Source organism: Lupinus angustifolius, chromosome LG07 (assembly GCF_001865875.1).
Source record: "Lupinus angustifolius cultivar Tanjil chromosome LG07, LupAngTanjil_v1.0, whole genome shotgun sequence".
In the NCBI taxonomy this organism is placed as follows: domain Eukaryota; kingdom Viridiplantae; phylum Streptophyta; class Magnoliopsida; order Fabales; family Fabaceae; genus Lupinus; species Lupinus angustifolius.
In genome coordinates this window covers 7,143,399-7,167,016 of record NC_032015.1, presented here as the reverse complement: position 1 = coordinate 7,167,016, position 23,618 = coordinate 7,143,399, and the positions used below count along the sequence as shown (strand labels likewise).

Sequence of the window (23,618 nt, the reverse complement as noted above, 5' to 3'; positions counted from 1 at the left end):
TCGACTTGGGCTGCTTTTGATGATTATGGAAGGTCTATTAGTTCTCCTTCAGCTGCTAAAGAGCCATCTGCAATGAGTAAGATTGTGAAAGCGGTGCCGAAGGCTGATGCAGCTGAAGATGTGAAATCTGGTGTGCAGAAGTTTCGAGTGAAGGTTTTGGCTGAGAGTTTTGATCAGAGCAATATGGATGTCCTCTGTCAGGTTTGAATTAAGATAAATTTATGATGCTAGTGTTGAATTTGTTTCCACATGCTTACTGAATGATAAATATGACATGTGGATTCTGAACCAGTGATTCTGTCAACCTTTATTCTTTCAGATTGGTTTGGATGGAATTCGTATGCTGGATCCACATACCAGTCGGATGTTGAGAATATATCCTATTGAGAACATAACAAGATGTGAAGTAAGCTTGTTGAATTTGACTATATCTTCACAGTTAATTTGTGATCAATCTCATTGGAACATGTCTCTTATTGAATTTATACAGAAATTTGATTCATCTACCTTGGCATTCTGGTCAAAGAGCTCGGTGGACATGGAGCCAAGACGAATCAGATTGCAATCCAATAGTTACACTACCAATACACTTTTGGATACAGTGACTGCTGCTACTATACAGGTGCTAGAGAATTTCATACTTCTGTTATGATGAGAGTTTTTTGCTGATAAATTAGATTTATAAGCACAAATTTTTTACTTTACTGACATGATCTAGATTTAGTTGCTTGCCTTGTATGAGTTGCAATGTATAGTGTACAGTCAAGGCCCTGCTTTTACTCATAACATGTTTTTTTATTATTTGAAGATTCTGATGCATATGTTTGTTGCAAATAGTGTTGGTTATTTTGGCTATCCTGATACTCATGTACATTGCCGATTTTTTTGTTTAGCAACAATGTTTGACCATGTCCTTTGAATTGAAACATAGTTCAATCTAGGAACTATAAAAAGAGACGAGTTAGATAAATACCCAAAAACTTTGTGGGTTTGAGTGCATTTCTCTTTATAATTTTTTTATAGTTCTCTTTGCCACTTGCATCAAATTGAACATCTGTAATTAATAAATAGTTTTCTAGTAATGTTTTGTGCTGTTAGCAATGCTGGCAAATAAGATCTGTATCCAGGATCCTCAACAATAGCCCATGAACATTGTAGTATCGCGTTAGAAGCCCCAATGAAGTGAGTATATCAAATGTAGGTTAGTCCAACTTTTTGAGGTAGAGGGAGACCAAGGAAGACCATAGGTGAAATCATTAGGAAACTTTTTTATATCAATGCCATGTCAATGAGCATGATTTATGATAGAACATTATGACACCGTTTGATCCATGTAGCCGACCCCACCCAGTAGGACAAAGGCTTGGTTGTTATTGTATGACTCATGCAATAAATAAATAAAAATCATTATTACATGAATGCACGCTTGTTCCTAATATATATTATCTCCCTTCGTTAAGGTTCTGTTTTCTACTTATATAGCTTACCATCTTCATTTCTGCCCGGTCCTTGGTTACCTGTCAAGTTGTGAATTGTTTATTCTATGTCATAATCTTCCCTTTCTTATTCTAAATGCAGTTCAAAGAAATGGGTGGCAGTAGGAGACCTGCTGAACCTTTGACAACAAATGAACAGCTTACTGAAAAAAAGAAAGGACTTGGTGATTGGATGAACTTGATTAAACCTGCTAATGAAGAGAAGGACCATTGGGTAACATTAGATGCAAATGAGTTTTCATGCTCTATTTCTCATACCGTTAAACAATCCCTGAAAATATGGTCCTTATGTTTCAGCAGAAAATTTTCCTATTGACCTATTTTTATTATTACTCCATTGTTCCATTATATTTATGGCTGGTTGTGATTGTTGAGAAAAGTTTTGTTTTTTGTTGCAATTAATTTTGTCAATTTATTTTGTAAAGCTACCGTATGTGGTACTTTAACTTCTGGAAAGTGGAAAGTGTCAAATGCCGTCTGATCTCAAAGAAAATTATTTATCGCCTCTATTTATCTACATCAACTTTAACTTGGACCATTCTTTTCCCATGTATTTTTGGACTCAATTCTAGTTCTTTTTTATGTGTAGGTCCCAGATGAAGCAGTCTCAAAATGTACAGGATGTGGCAGTGATTTTGGGGCTTTTAATCGCAGGGTTGATCTCATGTTTCTTTACTCAAGTTACCTTTTTGTTTCTCGTTCTTGGATGCTAATGTTTGACCATCTATGCTTCTGACAGCATCACTGTAGGAACTGTGGTGATATTTTCTGCGACAAATGTACACATGGTAGAATTACTCTAACTGCCGAGGAGAATGCTCAGCCAGTGCGAGTTTGTGACCGATGTATGGTATGTGTAATGCTTGTAGATTTTCTGTTTATTCCTTTTCCGTCAACCGATGCATGATGTTTTTGCTTTCATAACTGCTTTGTGCTACTAAATGGAATTCCAATACTAGGGTTTTTTTGTCTGCCAGTGGCCTTCTTTTCCCCATTGTTTCTCTTTTCATTTGTCAATTTATTTGGAATCATTTCCTGAAACTGTGGACTTCCTGTTATGCAATATATTTTTGGGCAATTTATCTGCTTGATCTTTAAAGACTAACACTTAGCAAGCGTTTTCCTGAAAATTTGAGTATAATTTATTTGATTGATCTCTATACAACCTTACTTCTCAACGCTATAGTATTTGGTTTGGGAGAAAAAATGTAAATTCATGGTGTTAAAGTTGAAAGGAGTTTTCACAAAATAGTTTATCGGTAAATGCTTAAAAGTTCAGGTGGATAATTTGGTGTCATTAAAACTTCTTTGGGTATTTTGCTAAAGACTAAAAGTATAAGTGGGTGTGGTATGCGATTTGCCTTACATTTTTAAGCACTGTTCTATGTGCATTGGAAGTACCTAGATCTTATTGTTCTTTTACAATTTAGGCAGAAGTGACTCAGAGGTTGAGTAATGCAAAGGGGTCATCAAGTAAAACTGTGGTGCAGAGTCATGAGGATCTTGCCAGGAAGCTTCAGGTTAGTAGAAGGGGCACACAATAATGTTTATTTGTGTCTTGTTTCTATTGCTAAGCATGCATTAGATGATAGCTATTTCTTTTGTGGGTTATTTTTTGTAGGAGGAACTGGAGAGGAATCGAAAGACATCAGGTATTTAATCTTAGTTCAACTATGAGGGAGCCTGGTTTGTAAAGTTGCTGCGTAGTTTGATTCATAAATTCTCAATCCAGGTAGCAGGTTTCAATGAGAATCTGTTATGAGGGTAGTTTAGTTGGAATAGCTGATTTTTTTAATTTAAGAAATGGAATTAATGTCGGGCTTATTTAAGTGAGATCTGGTTCACAGGCTCGAAATCGGATGGATCTGGAAGACGAATGAAGGAAGTTGCATGTCCTATTTGCACGGTCCATCTACAGGTTGGAATTCTGCAGTCTAGTTTGTTATTAATCACTTCTCACTCCTCTCCCACATTTAGATCAACATGATAAGTGGCTTCATTGTGGGATTATTGCAGGTCCAGGTACCTAGCTCAGGTTCTGAGACCATAGAGTGTGGAGTTTGCCAACACCCATTTCTTGTGAGCTCTCATTGAGTTCAGAGTTTGTTTCAAAGTGATGTAAATTCAATTATTTTACTGTTCAATCCCTTGTACGTAAATAATTAATGATTCTTCTTTATCCTGAGTTTTTCTGGGTACTTTTGGCTTGGTCTGTATAGTTTAAGCGTGTTTTATCCTACTGAAAAGATGCTCCAATTCGATTGTCTTTATATAAAATAGTTGCTGAACATACATGATATATGTAAAGCTGTGACAATTTCGTTTAAATTCACTGATTTGAGACGATATGGTAGCTCTGTTAATGTTTGAGGTTCAATAATATTTACTGATTGGTCGGTCAACTAATCTTTAACCTCGGTGGTTACAAGTTATATACTGTGTGATCGATTAGCAGAATATAAGTAGTTATATTTGGACGTTTTGATGTAAGATCCAGCATGGGCAGATAAGAAGCACAGATCCAGTCACGTCTCTGTTTCATAACCATTGTCTCATGTCCAAGCTGCCATGCAATGCAATCAGCTTTGCTAGGAGAACTCTTACTCAGCCTGTCAGTCGCCTATGACCAAGACTACAGATAGGGTCGACCGTGGAGGATAAACTATGATAAAGAACTCAGACTAAAACATGTTTGTTGTTATTAACTTTAAAAATTAATATAATTGAATAATGAATGACCGAATAAAAAAATTTATATTAATAATATCAAGATATTAAACTATTTAACAAAAGACATGATTTAAGTCTATCATAATTAGATTGGTGTAGAATTGAGTTAAATAATTAGAACATTGTCAGGGATAAGTAAAGTTCGACTCATGGTCAATTCTATATACAGAGGAGTGATATTTTTTGTCTTTTTTTTTCTAATTATTTAGGATATTCTTTCACAAATAATATATTGTCACAACAAACTTGTAAATCATTTCATATTATATTAATTTATAGTCTTTTCATTATATATGTATATAACATTTTTTATGTTCTATAGATTTCTTTTCTTAGCTTTTATTTATTTCTACTCAAACACCAAACAAATCATTATAGATAAGATCATAAGAAAAGAAAGAAGTGATTTCATTTCTTTCTTGTTTGACATAATATTAATTTAAAAAATATGTCTCCTTAAGTAGATGAAGTGAAAATTGCATAAAATTTGAAATTGAAATATTTTCATAATAAATTAAGGATTATTATTATCAATTAATAGTTGAACTGTTTGATAAAAAAATAACCAATTGCTGTCAAGGAAAGCACACAATCACTACTACTACTAGTACTAAGCTACCAGCAAATTTTGCTTCCTTTGCATAAGGTTTCAAGTTTAGATATTTACACTTTCAAATTACACTCGTTTTTTTTTCACATTCAAATTGCACCATATTCCGAAGATTACAACACAATTCTCATTCTGCGACTAGCTACGATGTTTTTGTTTCTTTCCCTTTCTCAAAATTGTATGCTAATCCAATGTAAAAATCCTTTTTTAATATGTACAATATATTTTGCATTGCTGGTCTTATCAAATTGTTCTTTTTTCTTCACAATTTCATGCTTATTCCTGCCATTGGGGTTTTTGAATTTTTGTGCACTCCTGAATCTTTTGGGATTTAGGAACTTTTTTTTGTGTTTTAGGATTTTTCATTTCATTAGGGTTTTGAATTTTCCATTTGTTCAGTTTCTTGATTGCTATGATGTGTTATGCTATGTTGTGCTCTGCGTTGAGAATTTGAGTCCTGAGTGGCATTCACATTGGCTTTGCAGTGCCATTGACATACGCTGATGAGGATGCCTCTTTAGGCCTTGGAAATTATGTGAATATGACAGACAGACAGACACAAGCATCAGGTTGGCAATTCTGGTGGTGGCAGGAAGCGAGGTTGAAAAGTTGTTGGAGGTTCTATAGTGGATGTCTTGTTGGAGATGTTAGATATTTTTGCAGTTAATGTATTGTGTTAGTGGTAAGGTATGTAGTTTTGCAAGTTACCTCCATTTTAGGGGAGTTATTATGTTTAACTTTGAAACTGATTGTAACCTCTCTTTCTTTGCCTATTTTAAAGCTGTCATTTAGTGCATAATACACATTAGTTTGCAATTTACTCTTGCTATCAAGAGCCAGATAAAAAGATAGGGTAGAGACTTTGTTTTTCTTTTATAGTGGCATTGTACCATATTTCTTTCACGCTGCAGCAAATTTAGAATTGCCATATTTTATATGGTCTAGTGCAGAATCTTTCTCCTGTTAAGAGTGAGTGAAGTTAAGAGAGAGAGAAAATATTCAGTCATTCCAAGTATATTCCAGTAGCAGAAACCTATTTCTTGATTGTTCTTAGGGGTGCAGCCACACTCCCTATAGAGGAACCTTCCTTCATATAGCTATTAGCAGCAGAGGGCTCTAATGTGACCACCTTGCTATAGGAATTAGTTCTGGTTGAGCCAAAAGACATTAAATACCCAAATTGAGTCCTTGTGTTCACCACAATGTTCCTCTGCTCAATCAAAATGGCTTTCTGAATCAACTCTCGTAGAGTCTTTAACTCATACAACCTTACTTCCACTCGTATCTCTTCCTTGAGCCCATTCAAGAATACCCCCTAACAAAGTCCTAATTGATTCCCCTTAAGGCCCCTGCAAAATTTTCACACTCCTCTATATACGCTTCTACTTCCCCTTCTTGCTTTAGAGATAGGAGTAATTCAAAGGGGTTTTGAGCCATGGTTGGCTGGAACCTTCTTACTACAACCAATTTGAAACTCTCCCAAGTAGGGTAGGGATTACAACCCTCCCACCATTGATACCAACTAAGGGCTTTCCCCTCCAAAGCCACCATGGTAGCTCTTATTTTTTCAGTTTCAGAAATAAAACATAGAGAGAAATACCTTTCCAACTTCTACACCCAACCATATGCATCCTTTCCTACCAATTTCCTCCACTTATTATGGCCAAGACCTCGATTGTGGCTATCCACCTCTTCTTCGTTTTCGCTGCCTTCCCCCAACGAATGCTCCTCTGGAGTAACTCCCAGTTTCGTTGCTATTACAGTCATCAAATCTTCAAGTTTCTTGGTGTGTGCCTCATTTAGCTCCATCCTTATGCATATCTCTTCTCTTTCTTGGCGCAATTCCTCATTTTCTTGCGTTCCACTATCATTCTACTTGGCCATACTTCGAGTAGAAACCATACGTTGAAACCCTAAATGTAGCATTGGTGGTTACGATCCACATGCACCAGAATGGTGCTCTGATACCAGTGATACACACTGGTATATAAAGAGATAGAAAAGTAGAAGAATTTAAAGGGAAATACCCCTAACTCAGAACAAATTGATTCTGCTAGGGTTCTAGGAAATTTTATTAAATTTGAGAGAAGAATGAGAGAAGAATTACAAGATTTCAAGAAGAATGAAGGATCCCTCGATCCTACTCCTCTGATTCCACAATCAGTTGGTTAACAACTCAAAACTGATTTTCCCCCTAAAACAATTCTATTTATAGCAATGCCTTTCTAATTGGCTTAACTACCAAATGGTAGAAAAGGAAAGTTTGTTATTCTAACCAAACTTTTCTCTTTCCCTTTTTATATATATTGGTAACCTTTGGCCTGGTTTGAGCCTTATCAATTCCCAATCCTTGAACTTGCTCCTAGGTATTCCTTCCATTCATTGTGAGGAAAGAAAATGATTGGTTATTCAATACTCTTGTTTTTGTGTGGGAGACGACCCCACCTAATGAGATTAAAATTCTGTTGTTATTTTATTCAGTAGTTGTGTTGGGGTAGGGATGACAACGGGCACAGGCGGACACGAGTAGTAGTTACCGCTACCCGTTTCAAAATAGGAGAATATTACACATACCCGCCTGTACTCGTACGGGTACCCATGTGCGGGTATTTGCGGCTATTTCTGGGTACCCGCGGGTTTCCTATATTATAAATGATTTTTTTATTTTTTATTTCTATTATGTTTTAAATGAGATAAAACTTAATTATTTTTGTATCTTTTGATTAAATATTTGACAAAAATGCTAAATTTATTGGTGTTTTTTATTTGTGTGATTTTTTGTTCTCATTTCCTTAACAAAAATTATATATTTTCTTTGTAAAACATGTGCGTTTCTACACATGTAATAATATTTGTAGGGTGTTTCACCACCAAACTCAATAAAATATGTAAACAGAGTAAAAAGAAAAAATATATATAGTGTCATAAATGTTAGAATAATGTACTTCTTATTTTAATTAATATAATATATTAATATATAAATAACATGTACCAGCGGGCACGAGGACCATAATACCCGTACCCGCCCGTATGTACTATGAGTATTTTTAAAACCCTACCTATTTGTGACCCATATTCGTACAGGTTTCACCCGCGGATATCCACGGGTACGAGTTTTTTTGTCATCCCTATGTGGGGCACTTGCGGTGAGCTGTCAAATCTTGATGAACTTCCTGGTGTTCAGTTGCTATCTTCTATAGAAGAAGAACTTGCATTCGCGTTATGAGGTTCATTCCAGCAACTATGTGGGATGACTTATTAAATAAATGGGATGAGTGGTGATTCTTGGTTGTAATATGGCTTTTATGGTGACTGTCGCAACCGCATCGCACCATAATTGTGGTGTGATACTGAATCAGTGACACGACCGTAATAGGCCGTAACGTAATCGCATCGACGTTAAAAATATGTTTTTACTCCCAAAATAATTCACACCGCAACAACTGCAATCGGCATGGCAATGACCACAATGACCATAATCGCAATAACCACAACCCAAATTTAAAACAATGGTTGGACATGTTACTTATGACAGCTTATTTGCAACTCTAGTTTCCTCACCATGTTAAAAGCATCACTCAGCTTCAGCACTGCTAGATTGACCCCGAGGCTAGCACCATAATTCTCTCTTCTCTGCCTGTTTTTTTGGGGTACATAGCCAATAATCCGCTAGCTAAGTTTTAAGGGACTTGAGATTCATACATTACTCTTTAAGATTGATAACCCACTTTTAGTGAGAAAAGACTAATTACCTTTTTTTACAAAAAGACTCCTTTCCTCTCCCATCCCATTTCTCAAACTACATATCCAAGCCACTTCCCAATATTTCAACTACTCACTTCAACTTTTAAATATTTTAACATTTATGCTTCCCTTTCCTCACATCATAACTCCTCATTCCCCATTCTTCATGTTGCTTATTGTTTATTTTTGTTGCACCAAAATGTGTGTCTTATGATATTAGTTGTATACCTTGCTACAATTACATTTCTGCTAACTATTTGGGTGATGAAGACGTGAATCATGTGTCATATTGTCTTCCAAACTAATCACATGTTGATATGTGAATAGAAGAATATTTTTAAAAACAAAAGGTAATAAAAAGTAGTCCCTAATTAGCTTGGGACAAAGAGTGAGACACTATTCAGATAAGTGATCTTTGTCCAAGTCTCATACATGACTTAGGGAAAAATCTCATGTGTGAGTAATTTTTCCATACGTGACCTTAAGATCATGTTGAAAGAACAATTAAAAAAATAGAACAAAATACACTGTTTGCCAAGCCAACTGTAAATTATGTTTGAAGGTCACACGCAAAACAACACTCTTGATGATAGTTTTTACATGGTGTGATTTATTATTTGGTTTGAGGTTTTAGTAGTATGGAGGATAATGAGGTAGAATAGTGGGAGATGATTTGTGAAGAAGATGAAGTGAGTGGTTAGAAACTTCCATCTGATTAGCTAGGTACTGTTTTAATTATAGAGAATATGTTTTTTAACATTTTTTGATGAACCATAAAAACTAGCTTATAAACTCAAATCTCTTAATTATCTTATTGTAGCCCCAGATAAATTTGGTGTATCACTCTAAAAAGTTATAATAATAATATAAATGTTTTATCTAAATAAATCATTAATAAAGTGTTGGATTAATGAACTATCTAACATAAAACTACATTATTTAATTTAAAGAATAATAAAATCTTGTATGAGCAATACCTGAATGATGACTTAAGGTAACAATTTAAAAATATAATAAAACTCTCAAGTATATTTGTATATGATATCGCTCAAATTCTTGGGTTTTATGCATTTTTATAAGATTTAATATATATTTATAATTAAGTGTTTTTTGCACATACATTATTTACTATTCATATGTTAATTATTATCGTCTCTCAAATAAAAGTAATATGGTGAATGAGTATTGGGTGTAAAAAAATTTAGACTGACAATATATAGATTTTAATTTTTTTTTATCTTCTCTACATTCATTTGTAAGATATATGATGGAAGATGATCTAACATAAAACTATAATATTTCATTTGAAGAATAATAAAATTTTGCATGAGCGCAATATCGGATCAAGTAACAATTAAAAAGATAGTAAAACTCTGAAGTACATTTGTCTTGTAAAATTGGAATTATAATTCTCATTTCAATTCTATCTTATAATTATAATTCTCATTTCAATTCTATCTTATAATTATAATTCTACATCGGTATGCATAAAGAATTAGAACACAATGGAGGTTGAGGAACAATCAATTAAGGTAATAAGAATTACAATGAGGCATGTCAAGATAAAAGTACAGAAAAATAAAATGATAACAATCCATCCTATGAGGTTCGGAAATCCGCTAGATCTTAGTCATTTAAAAAAAATATGTTCAATTATATGGGTATTTTTAAAATAAACCATATATCAAATGTATTTTAATTCAAATATTATATAAAATATAGAAATCTTTTTTTAAAAAGTAAGGTATTAAATCATAATTTTGGAAGGAACAAACTGTTGGTTTAGTAGTATATGACTTTAGGGAATCTTCATATAAATTTAAAGATTAAAAATTTGATTTCTGGGTATAAAAATTGTTGAAGAGATAATCACACATTCTAAAATAATTAGTTTATCATCCATAAGAGAATAAGCATATATATATTGATTATACAAAAAAAATCATAACTGTAAAATAAACGTGGGTTATAACTTATGAAAAAATAAAATACACCACTCCTCCATTTTTTGCACATGCAAAAAACCCACGATTTATATATATTTATATATATATATTTTGTACTCATTAACCTCTGTAGGATAAATAAGTATGATATTTTTAACAAAAAAATGATGATAAATATAATTAAGTTAAACAATAATATATGGTATAAACAAATCCAAATAGTATATGAGTCAATACATTTTTTATTATTTTTGGTTCAATATAAGATGCATAAATAATTCTAAAAACATATTTAAATCACTTTTGTATTAAACTCTGATTAACAAAAAATAATGAAAATGTATTGAATTAAATGTTATTTATACTTGTTTTCACAATATACTATATTTTGTTTAATTTAATTACACTTATCGTCATTTTTATTTAACAAATTACACTTATTTCAGTATAAGATATGTATAAAAATTAAAAGATTTTTATAAATATAAATAATGAAAAGTGATTTATATAAATTCAGTCAAACTAGGACGAATATAATTTACTAAAAAAAAATGTGCCTTATAACATGAAAAATTGTCTCAAAAAAAACTTCAACGAAAAATGGAAAAGGAAGAGAAGCGATGTATGTTTCAGTGTTTTCTTTCTTTGTGTTGGTTTTTTTAGACCTAACCTCCCACCGTTGAATTTGGTGTTTCAATTCTATGTTCAGATTCCTCATTCTTTATAATTGATTCATCATGTTTCCAAGATTCGCTTCTATTCGTTGTTTTCCTCTTCAACAATTTGGTACTGTTCCTCATTCTCACTCATTCCCCTTTTCATTTTTAACCTATTGCACCTTAGCTACTAATACTGATCTTGATAGTGATATTGATGACAGATTAAGTCGACCCCACCGTGTTAACTCCATTAGAAATCTCAAAAATGTTGATGCTGCTTTGAATTTCTTTCAAAAAATGGTTACCATGAACCCTTTACCAACTGTTAAGGATTTTAACTTATTGGTTAGTTTTGTTGTCAAGATGAAGCATTATGAAACTTCAATTTCTTTAATCAAACATTTTTGTTCCTTAGATGTTAAACCTAATGTCATTACTCTCAATATTGTCATCAATTGTCTTTGTCGTTTGCGCCATACTCCTTTTGCATTCTCTGTTTTGGGGATTATGTTCAAAATTGGGTTGGAGCCGACAGTGGTTACGCTTACCACCATTGTTAATGGGCTTTGTGTCGAAGGCAATGTGGCTGAAGCAGTTAACTTAGTTGATCATATGGAAAAAATGGGATATCAACCCGATAGTCACACGTATGGGGCAATAATTAATGGATTATGCAAGACGGGAGACACATCGTCTGCTGTAAGGTATCTAAGGAAGATGGAAGAAAGAAATTGCAAAGCGCAAGTTATAGTTTATAGCACGATTATTGATTCTCTTTGTAAGGATAGGCTGGTATCTGAGGCTTTAAATTTGTGCTCGGAAATGGTTGGGAAAGGTATTCAACCTAATATTGTCACTTATACTTGCTTAATTCATGGCCTTTGTACTTCTAGTAGATGGAAGGAGGCAGCGACGCTATTGAATGAAATGATGCAAAAGGAAATCTACCCTAATGTGCAAACTTTTAATATTTTAGTAGATGCTCTTTGCAAGGAGGGGTTGCTTTTGGGGGCTAAAAGCATATTGGCTTACATGGTTCAAATGGGGGAGGAGCCTAATGTTGTCACCTATAACTCACTGATTAGTGGTTATTGTTTGCAAAATCAAATGAAGGAGGCCATGAAAGTATTTGATATGATTGCTGTTAAGGGATGTTTGCCAGACATTGTAACATATAGTTCATTAATCCATGGGTGGTGTAAAGTTAAAGACATTGATAAAGCTATCTCTCTCTTGGGTGACATGGTCAATAAAGGATTGCATCCAGATGTTGTCATTTGGAACACTCTTATTGGCGGGTTTTGCAACGCAAGGAAACCACTAGCTGCAAAAGAATTGTTTTTCACAATGCACAAGCATGGCCAACTTCCCAATCTCCAAACCTGTGGCATTATATTAGACGGCCTATTCAAATGCGACTTCCATTCTGAGGCAATATCATTGTTTAGAGAAATGGAGAAGATGAATTTGGATCTCAATATTGTGATTTACAGTATTATGCTACGTGAAATGTGCAGTTCTGGAAATTTGAAGGATGCACAAAAACTCTTTTCATGCCTACCAGCTAAAGGGTTGAAAGCTAATGTTTATACTTATACCATAATGATTCAAGGTCTATGCAAAGAAGGACTGTTGGACGAGGCTGAAGACTTACTAATGAAAATGGAAGAGGATGGATGCCTTGCCGACATGTGCGCTTATAATGTCTTAGTCCAAGGATTGCTGAGAAGAAAAGATTTTTCAAGGTCTAGAAAATACCTTCAAATAATGAAAGCCAGAGGTTTTTTAGCAGATGCTACCACCACAGAATTGCTTATCCACCATTTCTCTGGTAATGAAGTCCATAATGATCTTCAAGAGTTTCTGCAGAAGACTGTTTAAATTAACATTTTTAAATAATTATTTAACTTGGGTTAGTTGAGATAGGGTATGATTACTTCAGGTTCTTATGTTTTTTTCTCTACCATTCGTAAAAAAAAAAGCAGCTTAGTGCACGAGATTCTCAACCTGTGAGATATGAGGAGGTAGATGTACGCAACCCCAACTTGATTTTAGTATTCAAGTAACAATGTTTGTTTGTTAGGATTAATAAGACTAGTGTAGTATATTTTTCAGCCAAAGATCAATCTCTTCTGCAATAAGAAGTCTATCCTCTCTGACAATGTAATAGCAGATTGCTCATTTGATCTACAGATTATATTCATTTATTCTGTTTGGCAAGGCTCTATCACCCACTCGCATGTGTTAAGGGCAGTTTTTGATGTCCCATGTTAGAGTTTACCTCATACGGCACAAGATTTGATAGTATTGCATATCTATATTACTTCAGTTATAACTTCCATATTTTATTTCCTGTCTTAATATTTCCTTACCTTGTTGACATGGAATTTGGGAGGTTTGTTGTTCCTTTTTGAGGGGTTTGGTACCAGCGTTACAAGTACAGAGGTGCCTTTCAACTACCGAGCAATGTAAAGGAACTGTCCAACTTCAATCGTAGGCAGTGTTTTATGTGGAATGCTATTTTGAAGTCATGTTGTGTTGAGAACTAGGTTCCCACCCTTAACATGCTTCTCATTATTCCTTTCAGATTGAGAGGGGCAAAGTCCTAGCTGCATTTGTTTTGCATAATCCAATCCTCCTTGAGGAAATAAATAACTGGTTATTCAGTAGTATTGGGGGGAGGAGGGCACTGGTTGATTAACTGTCATATCTGGATGAACTTCATGATGTTCAGTTGCTTTCTTCAGTACAAGAAGAACTTGATTCTCATTACAGAATTCAATTGCTGCAGCTATGTGGGATGAATGATGATTTTTGGATGGAAAAATGACTTACTTGGTAACTCTATGTGGATTTGTTGGAAAAGTTCATGCGACTTGATGTCCCCATTGACATGTGTATTAGATGTTTAGGCCAATCAAGGCTCAACATTTCTGAGTAACATGGAATTTACTCTCCATATCTTTGTCAACTAATATTGATATGTTGAAATGGAATTGTGAAGGTTGCTTGCTTTGGACGTATATGTCGTTACAGCTTGTAATTGCATTTCTAGCTCGCTAAGTATCAATTATTTGCGTCAGGAAGCACTGTGGGCATGACATAGTTCTAATAAGCTTGTGTTCATCACTGTTCAATAAACACACCATTCCTTCATGCACAGCCAGATAGTCATAGTAGCCTGAATATGGATCATGGATATACCCTTACTTTTTCACGTTATGCCAAATTTTTTGATATCTTAGAAATAATACCCTGGATGTCATGCAAGAACTAAAATAAGAGCAAAAAACAGGTATGTTGGATATGACAAAGGAAAAAATGAAGACTATGATATGACCTTTGATCCAATGGTCACAAAGAAATGATCCGGGTCCGGTACTTAACAAGATTAAGACACATGTCATGATATGAAGTATGTCCATTACAGGAGAGGTTAGTACATACTTCAGATTATGATATGTAGCAAAAATAAATTTTGAAGGGTTCAGATTTTAATTTATTTTTAAATTAAATAACTTAAAAAAAAATCATCCACTCATATTCCTAGTAATGGAGAAGAATCCTATTCCTTTTGGATTTTACAACTGGACCAGCGAAGTACATCAGTAACCACGAATCCGCTTTATCACCCTTTGTGAAATGCGGGTGGTGATTTTCAGATTTTTCTATGTCTGGTTCATGCAACTGAATTGCTGGCAAAGCCTTGAACATTTTCTCTCCGGTAAGACAAAGTTCATATCTATAAAGAATTGACTCGTAATTAAAATTTCTCATGGTTTCAACAAGGCCTTAGACTTCTGAACAGATTAATACATTATATTTTTTAACGAAGAAATGTTATTTATTATTAGAGAAGAAAACTACAAAGGAAGAGGATAAGGAAGAAAACTACATTATCCTCGAACCCGGGTCCCCATGCAAAGTAACTTGCTGTTAAACAAATGAACTAAAGTTGATGAGCAATGGTTTGAACTCAGAAGTTGTAAGAAAGCTACGCCACTTCTGCACATTATAAAATAATTCACTCAAACGTCGTAAAAAAATTACATGACTGCTGGGTATAGAAATGTATTGCTTATAAAAGTCATTAAAGTGTTCCAAGACTTTTTGTACAAAATTAATAATACACAGAAGTGGTATAATAACATCACGACTTCTAAAAATTCTCATTGGTACCTGGTTATCGTTATTTTTAATCTAACGGTTAATAAATAATTGGCAGGTTAGCACCACCAATATCTTTATATTAAGCTTCAATGAAAAAACAACATTCCCATATGAGTCAATGAAAAAACAGAACTCCCATATTTGTCCAATTTCTTCTCCCATTGAGAATGATGGCTTTCAATGAAAGCCTGTCATAGACATGAAGGGTGTATTACTCTTGAACTTTGCACGATTTCAAGAATAGGTTCTATTATTGATTAGTTTTCCTTGTTTTCTTAAGTTAGACGGGTATGAGTGGAATATCCACATTCACACGATAGGCCAGTTGTCCAAATAATTGATGCTTAACCAACTCTATATATCGTGACTTGGACAAATATTGATTCCACTTGCTAACCGGGTTGACCTGTACCAGGTCACTAAATTATAACCGTAGATTCAATTTCAGCGACGATCTGCACTGAGGTGGTGCCAGTGTTTGAGATACAGAGATATAGTTATCCTGGCAAACATGATTTTCCCCCCTCTAATACAAACTCTTCTCATTTAAGAGTATAAAATTTATATAAAAATTTATGGTTATATCTGAAAGAGTGATTAATTAATAAATATAAATGATAAATAATTAAAATATAAAATGATTTCATACACGTTTTCCTCATGATTTAAAAATACATTAAGAATATCATAATTGAATGATAAAGATATGACTCCACCACACAACATAATTATTTATGGAAAACAATATATTCTTCTTTTAAATTATCTTACAAATTCTCATATATATATATATATATATTTGACATGTGTCAAAAATTATATTGGTTTATCAATGATTGGTTTATAAGTGATATATGTTATGTCATTTTTTTCGTGGGTAGAAAAAAATATTATTGCTCATCATTTATAGAAGAATGTAATATTTATACATTGGTAGGATAAAAATTTATATACATTATATAAAACTCTTATATTAAGCATAATGTTTATTTGTTTTTTTTAAAAGTCAATATTACAATAACAGTGTATAAAGCTCTCACAATGTCCATGCATATATTTTAGGTTGTTAATGAACCGAATCAACTCAGTATTAATTCAAAATTCGACTCGTCATTTAGTTCGATAAACTTGTTCATGAACCAAATGTGCTAAACTTGAGGGTTTAGGCTCATTGCATAAACTAACTCGATATAAATATATTTATATTTATATATATTACTATCCATATATTATATTTGACCTAATATTTTATGTTTATTATTACTATTATATACGATTCTTCTATGTTTATTATTGTTATATATATATATATATAAACTAATATTTTATGCAATATTTTTTAAAAATTAATTAATTATTTAAGTTATTCAAATGAACTAATTCGAGTTATGTCGATTGGTTCGTGAACTTTAACTAAGCTGAATTTGAGCTAAAAAATCGTATCGAACTCAAGTCATGTTTCGTACCAAGCAAATACTTATTGAATTTAATCAAGCTGAGCACTCACTCAACTATGTTCGGTTTCTTTTCAACCCTAATTTTTCCTAGATTGGTATATATGTTGCCTTTTTCTCGAACAGGAATTTACTATTCCAAAATTCACATCCTCATCTCCCAAATAAATCAAATCTCATAAAATAATATAAAAAATATTTTTTTTTTTAATGATTTTCTTTTTAGGTAGATGAAGGCCACATAAAAAATGAGATTGGTGAAATTTATTCCTTTTTCCTATTACCACGATCTCTACACATTCGTATAATCTAGACATCAACGTTGACCCGTTTACGAGATTATTGATTTGTTATAAAGGCTAAGGAAATTGAGAGAATAATTAGCAAAGAGAAGAGAATAGATGGCGTTGAAGGAAACCTTTTACATATCACATGGATCACCAACCTTGTCCATTGATGAATCCATTAAGGCAAGGAAGTTTCTACAATCATGGAAGAATGATGTGTTTCCTCACAAACCCACTTCCATTCTCGTCATCTCTGGCCATTGGGACACCGCAGTCCCCACCGTTAACGTTATTCAACAAAACAACGACACCATCTATGATTTCTACAACTTCCCCAAACCCATGTACGAGGTTTGTGCTTTCAATTTAAATTTTTTATTATTGTTTGTCTTGCTTCATTTTCATCGAGGAGGGATAATATATGAAACATAATTTGGGACAACATATTTCTGTTAATCTTTCGGGTAAAGAATTAATCATTTTCGGGTTGCGCGAGTGTCCCTCCTAATAGGTGGAAGGAACTCCCAGAAATCGAACATTTTACCTATAGCCTAATACGGTACACAGGGATTCGATGAGATCTTACACTATTCAACTATCGTATCGTTATTATATGATATGCATATAATGTTGTCATTTACATCTATCTATTGTATCCCTCTCTTACATGCTACCTTTACTAGCTTAAATATCCAGCACCCGGAGCTCCACAATTGGCAAAGAGGGTGAAGGAACTCCTCAAAGGTTCTGGCTTCAGCCGTGTAGACGAAGACGATAAGCGAGGGCTTGATCATGGAGCTTGGGTTCCACTCATGTTGATGTACCCAGAAGCTGATATCCCTGTTTGCCAATTGTCAGTTCAATCTGACCAGGATGGGACTTACCATTATAACTTAGGAAAAGCATTAGCCCCTCTTAAAGATGAAGGTGTATTGATAATGGGTTCTGGAAGTGCTGTTCATAATTTGAGGGCACTTAGAAAGAGCGCCACTCTTGCTCCATGGGCCGTGGAATTTGATGATTGGTTGAAAGATGCTCTTCTTGAAGGAAGGTATGTTTTTCTCTGTTTCGATGTTCACATTTTCTGAATGCAAAATTGATCTGATTAAGAATGTTAACTGCCAGGTTTATAATTAATGAGATATGTAACACCTCAGTCTTAGACATGCGACTCCTTGGGTCCATGAATTTAATGAGCGTGTCGCCCTCAAACTTTATTCCCCCTAAAGGGAGCCTCGACTTGAACCCATGACCTAAGAGACTTATAGTCATTGATTCCATTAAGTGCTACCACTAAGCTACGTGTTACATGATACTCCTTTTATAGTTATATGAATGACAATGGAAAAATTGCAAGTAGTAAGTATTGAATGGTGTAGACTGTGACTCTTCATAAGTTGTTGGTTGTGAAAGTTCTTCAATTGCTTTTGTAGGTATGAAGATGTAAATGATTATGAACACAAAGCGCCACACGCAAAATTGGCTCATCCCTCGCCAGATCACTTCTATCCACTCCATGTTGCAATTGGTGCTGCTGGTGAAAATTCAAAGGCCAAACTTATCCACAGCAGTTTTCAATTGAGCACTCTCTCTTATGCCTCTTATCAGTTTACATCAGCTTCAACTTGAAATCTGCTTCGATTAAGATGTGTTGCTTGGATATTTTATACTTGTGCTTCTACGATGTATTGTGTTTAATTGTGTCAATATATACCATATTATGAATAAAAGAAATTGAGGGTTTCCCTCATTGTTGAATGATGGTTGGTCTATTAGTCTTTTACTTAAGGAATATGTTAAAAATGCATAACACTGATCTGTTATCCTTAGTAGTGCAACTATATATGCTTGAGGTTTCACATTCTTCATGCTTTAAAATCTTAGACATTTACCAATTGCCATTCAATATCTATTGAGTTGTTTTGATTCCAAGTGGAATTCATTGACCATTGACAGTTTTACTAAAACGATTTAAGAGAAGACTGATTTATGGAACATGAATCTAGATCATTGTTCTAAAAACCAAAATGGAGCAGTTAGTTCAATGATTGAACTTGGAATTAAACATTCTGGTTCAGTTGTGTTATTAAAACTGAACCAGATGAAGTAAACTGGTACATGGATACAGTTAAAAGTATTTCACACCCATATAAAGCTGAGCTGTTAGCTGCCAAGAGAAATGTATTTTGCTGATTCCTTTTCCAAGCTAGAAGCTAAGCTTATTAATATTAAAGGTTTCAAAGCTAGATGAAGAAGATTAATATGAAGTGTTTTTCTTCTTCTTTTTTATGAGGGAAAAAAGAGTTTTATTAACTCAAAAGGCCATCAATAAGGTGTTGATCTAGTGGTGTAAGGCTCCGCTAGATCTTCAGGATGATCAAAAGGTCAAATATTCAGTTTCTAAGAGCAACACTTGCTGAGAGGGGGCAGCCACACATTCTGAAAGAGATTAATTCATTTGTCAAAGGCCAACTGATAGTACCCAAAAACACTCAAAATGCTGACACTGGCTGCCTGCATTACATGGTGGGGTGGAGCTGAATAGCTCCAATGAACATTAGGGAATCCTACAGCACACACAGCTAACGAATGAACTGAATAATGATACTTTCAATGAATGTGTGGCACATGATAATCTTCAAATCTTCTAAGGAGCTCTTGGCTATCAAGGACTATAAGCTCAATGACTTATAGAATAGTAATCCTATGGACATTGACGAAAATGAATGCCAAAACAATCTTAAACATCCTTTTGTTTTTGCATACCAATGAATTATCTCATTAAATTAGCCTAAATTTTTTCGACAAAGCATATAGATGAATATATTCAATATGCAAACATAAGGAACAAAGTTAAATTAAAAAAAATACGATTTTAAATATTTTACAACCCTTTTAATGTATGTCAAGGGGGTATCTTACAATTTGGAGCACAAATATCAACTCAAGGACATTTGTTGGAGACACATTTGAAGAATAAGAGGTTGTCCCAAAGCCAAACTCAAAAAATACTATGATGAGGATGTTCAATTCAAATCAAGTCATCAAGTTACATTCAATAAAATAATATGTGCAAGTGAGACCCATGCATTTTGGGCAGCCAGCTATGTATATTCTCACCTGTTTTTCAATTGAATAAAGAATAACTTCTATATAACTCATGGAAACATTGTCATTAAAGGTGCAAGGAAAGAGAGTGGTATGATAATTTTCCTTTATGGGAGAATGTTGTGTGGTTCAAAGGTGAAATGAATTGTTTCCTCCTTGGAATAAGTATGTGGTATGATTTATTTCCTTTCTTAGAGGATTACAATACAACTTAAGGATGAATGATTTATTTCCTTTTATGGTTCTGTGTGATTCAAGGAGAGAGGGTGATATGATTTATTTCCTTTCTTCTAGAGGATTGCAATGCAACTTAAGAGAGAATGATTTGTTTCATTTTGTAGTCGTGTGATTTAAGGAGAGAATGTAATATGATTTATTTCATTTCTTGAAGGATTATAATACAACTTAAGGAGAGATGATTTGTTTCCTTTAATGGATGTGTGGTTCATGGTTCAAGGAGAGAGAGTGATATGATTTGTTTCCTTTTTTTGGGTTATCACGTGAATGATGATTATAGTTACAAAATAAAGTATCTCTTGACACACATAGACAAATTCTCTCATCCAGTCACTAAAATAATGACATGCTTTTACTATATGTTTTATTTAATCATTTTTTATAAAAATATTTTTAAAACAAAACAATACACATGTCATGCTTTTACTAGACGAAGAAAATAAGTTATCTTAGAAAATAATTTATTCTCTTATAATTAATAGTGTTTTTATTTGAATCCTTTTAGTCTTTTTGGATTTAAAATAATAACATTTTTAAGGGGAATCCATGTTAGATTGGGGTTGATTACAATAAGTCATTAGTTGATGTTTATTGTCATAATTAGGTCATTCAAGTGTAATTGCTAGTGCTAATTTTCGTGAAGCCAAGTGATCAGCCATACAACTATTTAAAAATGAGGGGAAAAAAATTGAAATTTTGATTGGAATTATCCATCTTTAATGAGATTTGTCTCCCAAGGTCTTGGTTGAACCAATACCCTTTTGTTCTTATCAAGAACTCCAAAGTTTTTATGGCAAATAACACCTTGACTTATCAAACAATTCATCATGGTTGCGAGGATCTCATCACCTTTTGACTGTTACCAACAAATTGTTAATATTATAGTAAGCAAGTTGAATCCTAATACATTCCTTGAAAAATAAATAATGGTTGGTTGAGTTGTCCTAAATGAGGAGGAAAACTAGTTCTCTATTCTGGTAATAGGCAGAGTGAAGGGATACCTGTTAAAAAAAATAATTGCTTCAGTTTTTTTCTTTCTTTTAACTCTCCTTTCCTCTAGCCACACCCTTGAAGGCATGAGTAGTAAAAATATATTGAGTATATTTAATGTAGATATATTCAGTCACAGTAAAATATATGTAAATTTTACTTATAATCTAAGGGGCCTAAGTCCTAACCACTAGTCATTAAAGAGTTATATCAATTCAACAATGAAGTCTTAATAAAAAAATGTATACAAAAGTTGTATGGAAGTCAAAAACGGCATAAGTATTTCCCATTGTCATAATGTGTTAAATAATTCCATAGTTGTTATTATACTACATATATGGTCAAATGTCAAAAAACATAGGCGCATAACAGAAAATATATTCACACACATATATATAATGTTTGGCCTGTCAAAATAAAATATACATATAGCTCTTTGATCAATAGCCTATAATATATTATCAATGACTAGCCTATTCAGATTTTGTCACGGTTCTGTTAAATCTACCCCACAAAAAGGAAAGATGATAGAAAGTGTTGATTCTATTGACAAAGGATCAGAAGAGAAAGAGAAGAATATGGGGTTGAAATTAAAGGAGACTTTTTTTATATCTCATGGATCACCAACTCTTGCCATAGATGAATCAATTCCAGCATGGAAGTTCTTGAATTCATGGAAGGAGGTTTTTCCAGAGAAACCCTCTTCCATTCTTGTCATTTCTGGCCATTGGGACACGAATGTCCCAACGGTTAACGTTGTTGACCAAAATGAAACCATTCATGACTTCTATGGTTTCCCTAGAGCCATGTACAAGGTTTGCACTTTCTCAATATATTGGTTTTTTACCTTTTCTAAAGGTTCCTTTTTCATATACTTATAGTCATCTTGGTGAATTCTTTCATTTTAAGAATTTCTGCAATTACACGTATTATACTTTTTTGCACAAATACCTCGACGATTCCCGCTCCTTAATATCTATCATGTTTAATCACGATTAACAGCTACATTTCCTATTCATTCTCTTTGTAATATACATGCTTTGTCTTTTTTTCTTTCTTTCTCTTTTAACTTGTTCCATGTGTTACCAGCTCAAATATCCAGCACCAGGGGCACCAAACTTGGCAAAGAAGGTAAAAGAGCTATTACTAGCATCTGGGTTGGACCATGTTGATGAAGAGAGAAAACGTGGTCTTGACCATGGTGCATGGGTGCCTCTCATGTTGATGTACCCAGAGGCAGATATCCCAGTGTGTCAACTCTCTCTTTCATCCAAAAGAGGTGCTACTTATCACTACAACATGGGAAAAGCATTAGCACCTCTTAAGGATGAAGGTGTTCTAATCATTGGGTCTGGCAGTGCCACCCATAATCTCAGTACAATTGCACCTCGTACTACTCCTCCTGCTCCATGGGCTTTAGCATTTATCTCTTGGTTAAAAGACTCTCTTCTTCATGGAAGGTATATATTCATTTCCTTTCTTTTCCGATATTCATATCGAAATCATAGACATTTCACAATAGTCGCCGTGTCTGTGTTAGTCACGTAACTTTATTAGATAGTCGTCATGTCTGTGTTATTCATGACATAGTTTCTGAGATGCTTGTAGCATCAATTCTCTTGTGTATGTTTTAATGGTAGTGTTAAATAAATGGGTTTGTAGATATGAAGAAGTAAATGAATATGAAGAGAAGGCACCATATGCAAAAGTTGCTCATCCCTGGCCAGATCATTTCTTCCCATTACATGTGGCAATGGGAGCAGCTGGTGAAAAAGCTAAGACCCAAATTGTCCATGATAGTTGGGATGGTGGTTCTTTTTCTTATGCTTCTTTTGGTTTTACAGCAGCTACTACAACTTGATGCATCATACTCATAGCTTCTCATATTGTTTTCATTTATATGATAAGATAAAATTGCATGTACGTTATTCTTATGATTCATGAGGACATGTAAACTGTATTCTCGTTTATTATTAATCATTAAAGTTTATGTCACAAAGAAGCTACTGATTCATTGGCAAGTGTTTGGTTCTTTTGAGTAATATTTTCAAGTAGGACCTCTTTCATAGTAGTAAAAAAGCAGAGTTTTCTATTGTAATTAAAAAGGATTTTGTGTGTGTAGATTATATTGACATATTGACACCTAATATCATATTTGAAGCAAAATGAAAGGAAAAAGAATCCTAA

At 33.7% G+C, this 23,618-nt stretch overlaps 4 protein-coding genes across 4 annotated transcripts; all 4 read left to right on the top strand.

Annotated features, from left to right (window-relative positions):
- On the top strand, window positions 7-3,849 carry LOC109352279 (protein FREE1-like; the record flags this gene model as incomplete). The annotated part of the gene is made up of 10 exons (XM_019594192.1): window positions 7-201; window positions 320-406; window positions 491-622; window positions 1,579-1,710; window positions 2,086-2,151; window positions 2,236-2,346; window positions 2,927-3,016; window positions 3,118-3,148; window positions 3,344-3,414; window positions 3,513-3,849. Coding segments are annotated over 10 exons (993 nt in total), but the record flags the coding sequence as incomplete, so codon positions are not given.
- Window positions 11,140-13,395, top strand: LOC109352094 (putative pentatricopeptide repeat-containing protein At1g12700, mitochondrial). Its single transcript, XM_019593904.1, has one exon. The coding sequence runs from the start codon at window positions 11,264-11,266 to the stop codon at window positions 13,064-13,066; it is 1,803 nt and encodes a 600-aa protein (XP_019449449.1). The 5' UTR covers window positions 11,140-11,263; the 3' UTR covers window positions 13,067-13,395.
- On the top strand, window positions 17,126-18,854 carry LOC109352093 (extradiol ring-cleavage dioxygenase-like). The gene is made up of 3 exons (XM_019593903.1): window positions 17,126-17,447; window positions 17,780-18,147; window positions 18,530-18,854. The coding sequence occupies exons 1-3, from the start codon at window positions 17,211-17,213 to the stop codon at window positions 18,723-18,725; spliced, it is 801 nt and encodes a 266-aa protein (XP_019449448.1). The 5' UTR covers window positions 17,126-17,210; the 3' UTR covers window positions 18,726-18,854.
- LOC109352090 (extradiol ring-cleavage dioxygenase-like) lies at window positions 21,865-23,489 on the top strand. The gene is made up of 3 exons (XM_019593901.1): window positions 21,865-22,246; window positions 22,521-22,891; window positions 23,094-23,489. Exons 1-3 carry the CDS (start codon window positions 21,896-21,898, stop codon window positions 23,290-23,292), a joined length of 921 nt encoding a protein of 306 aa, XP_019449446.1. The 5' UTR covers window positions 21,865-21,895; the 3' UTR covers window positions 23,293-23,489.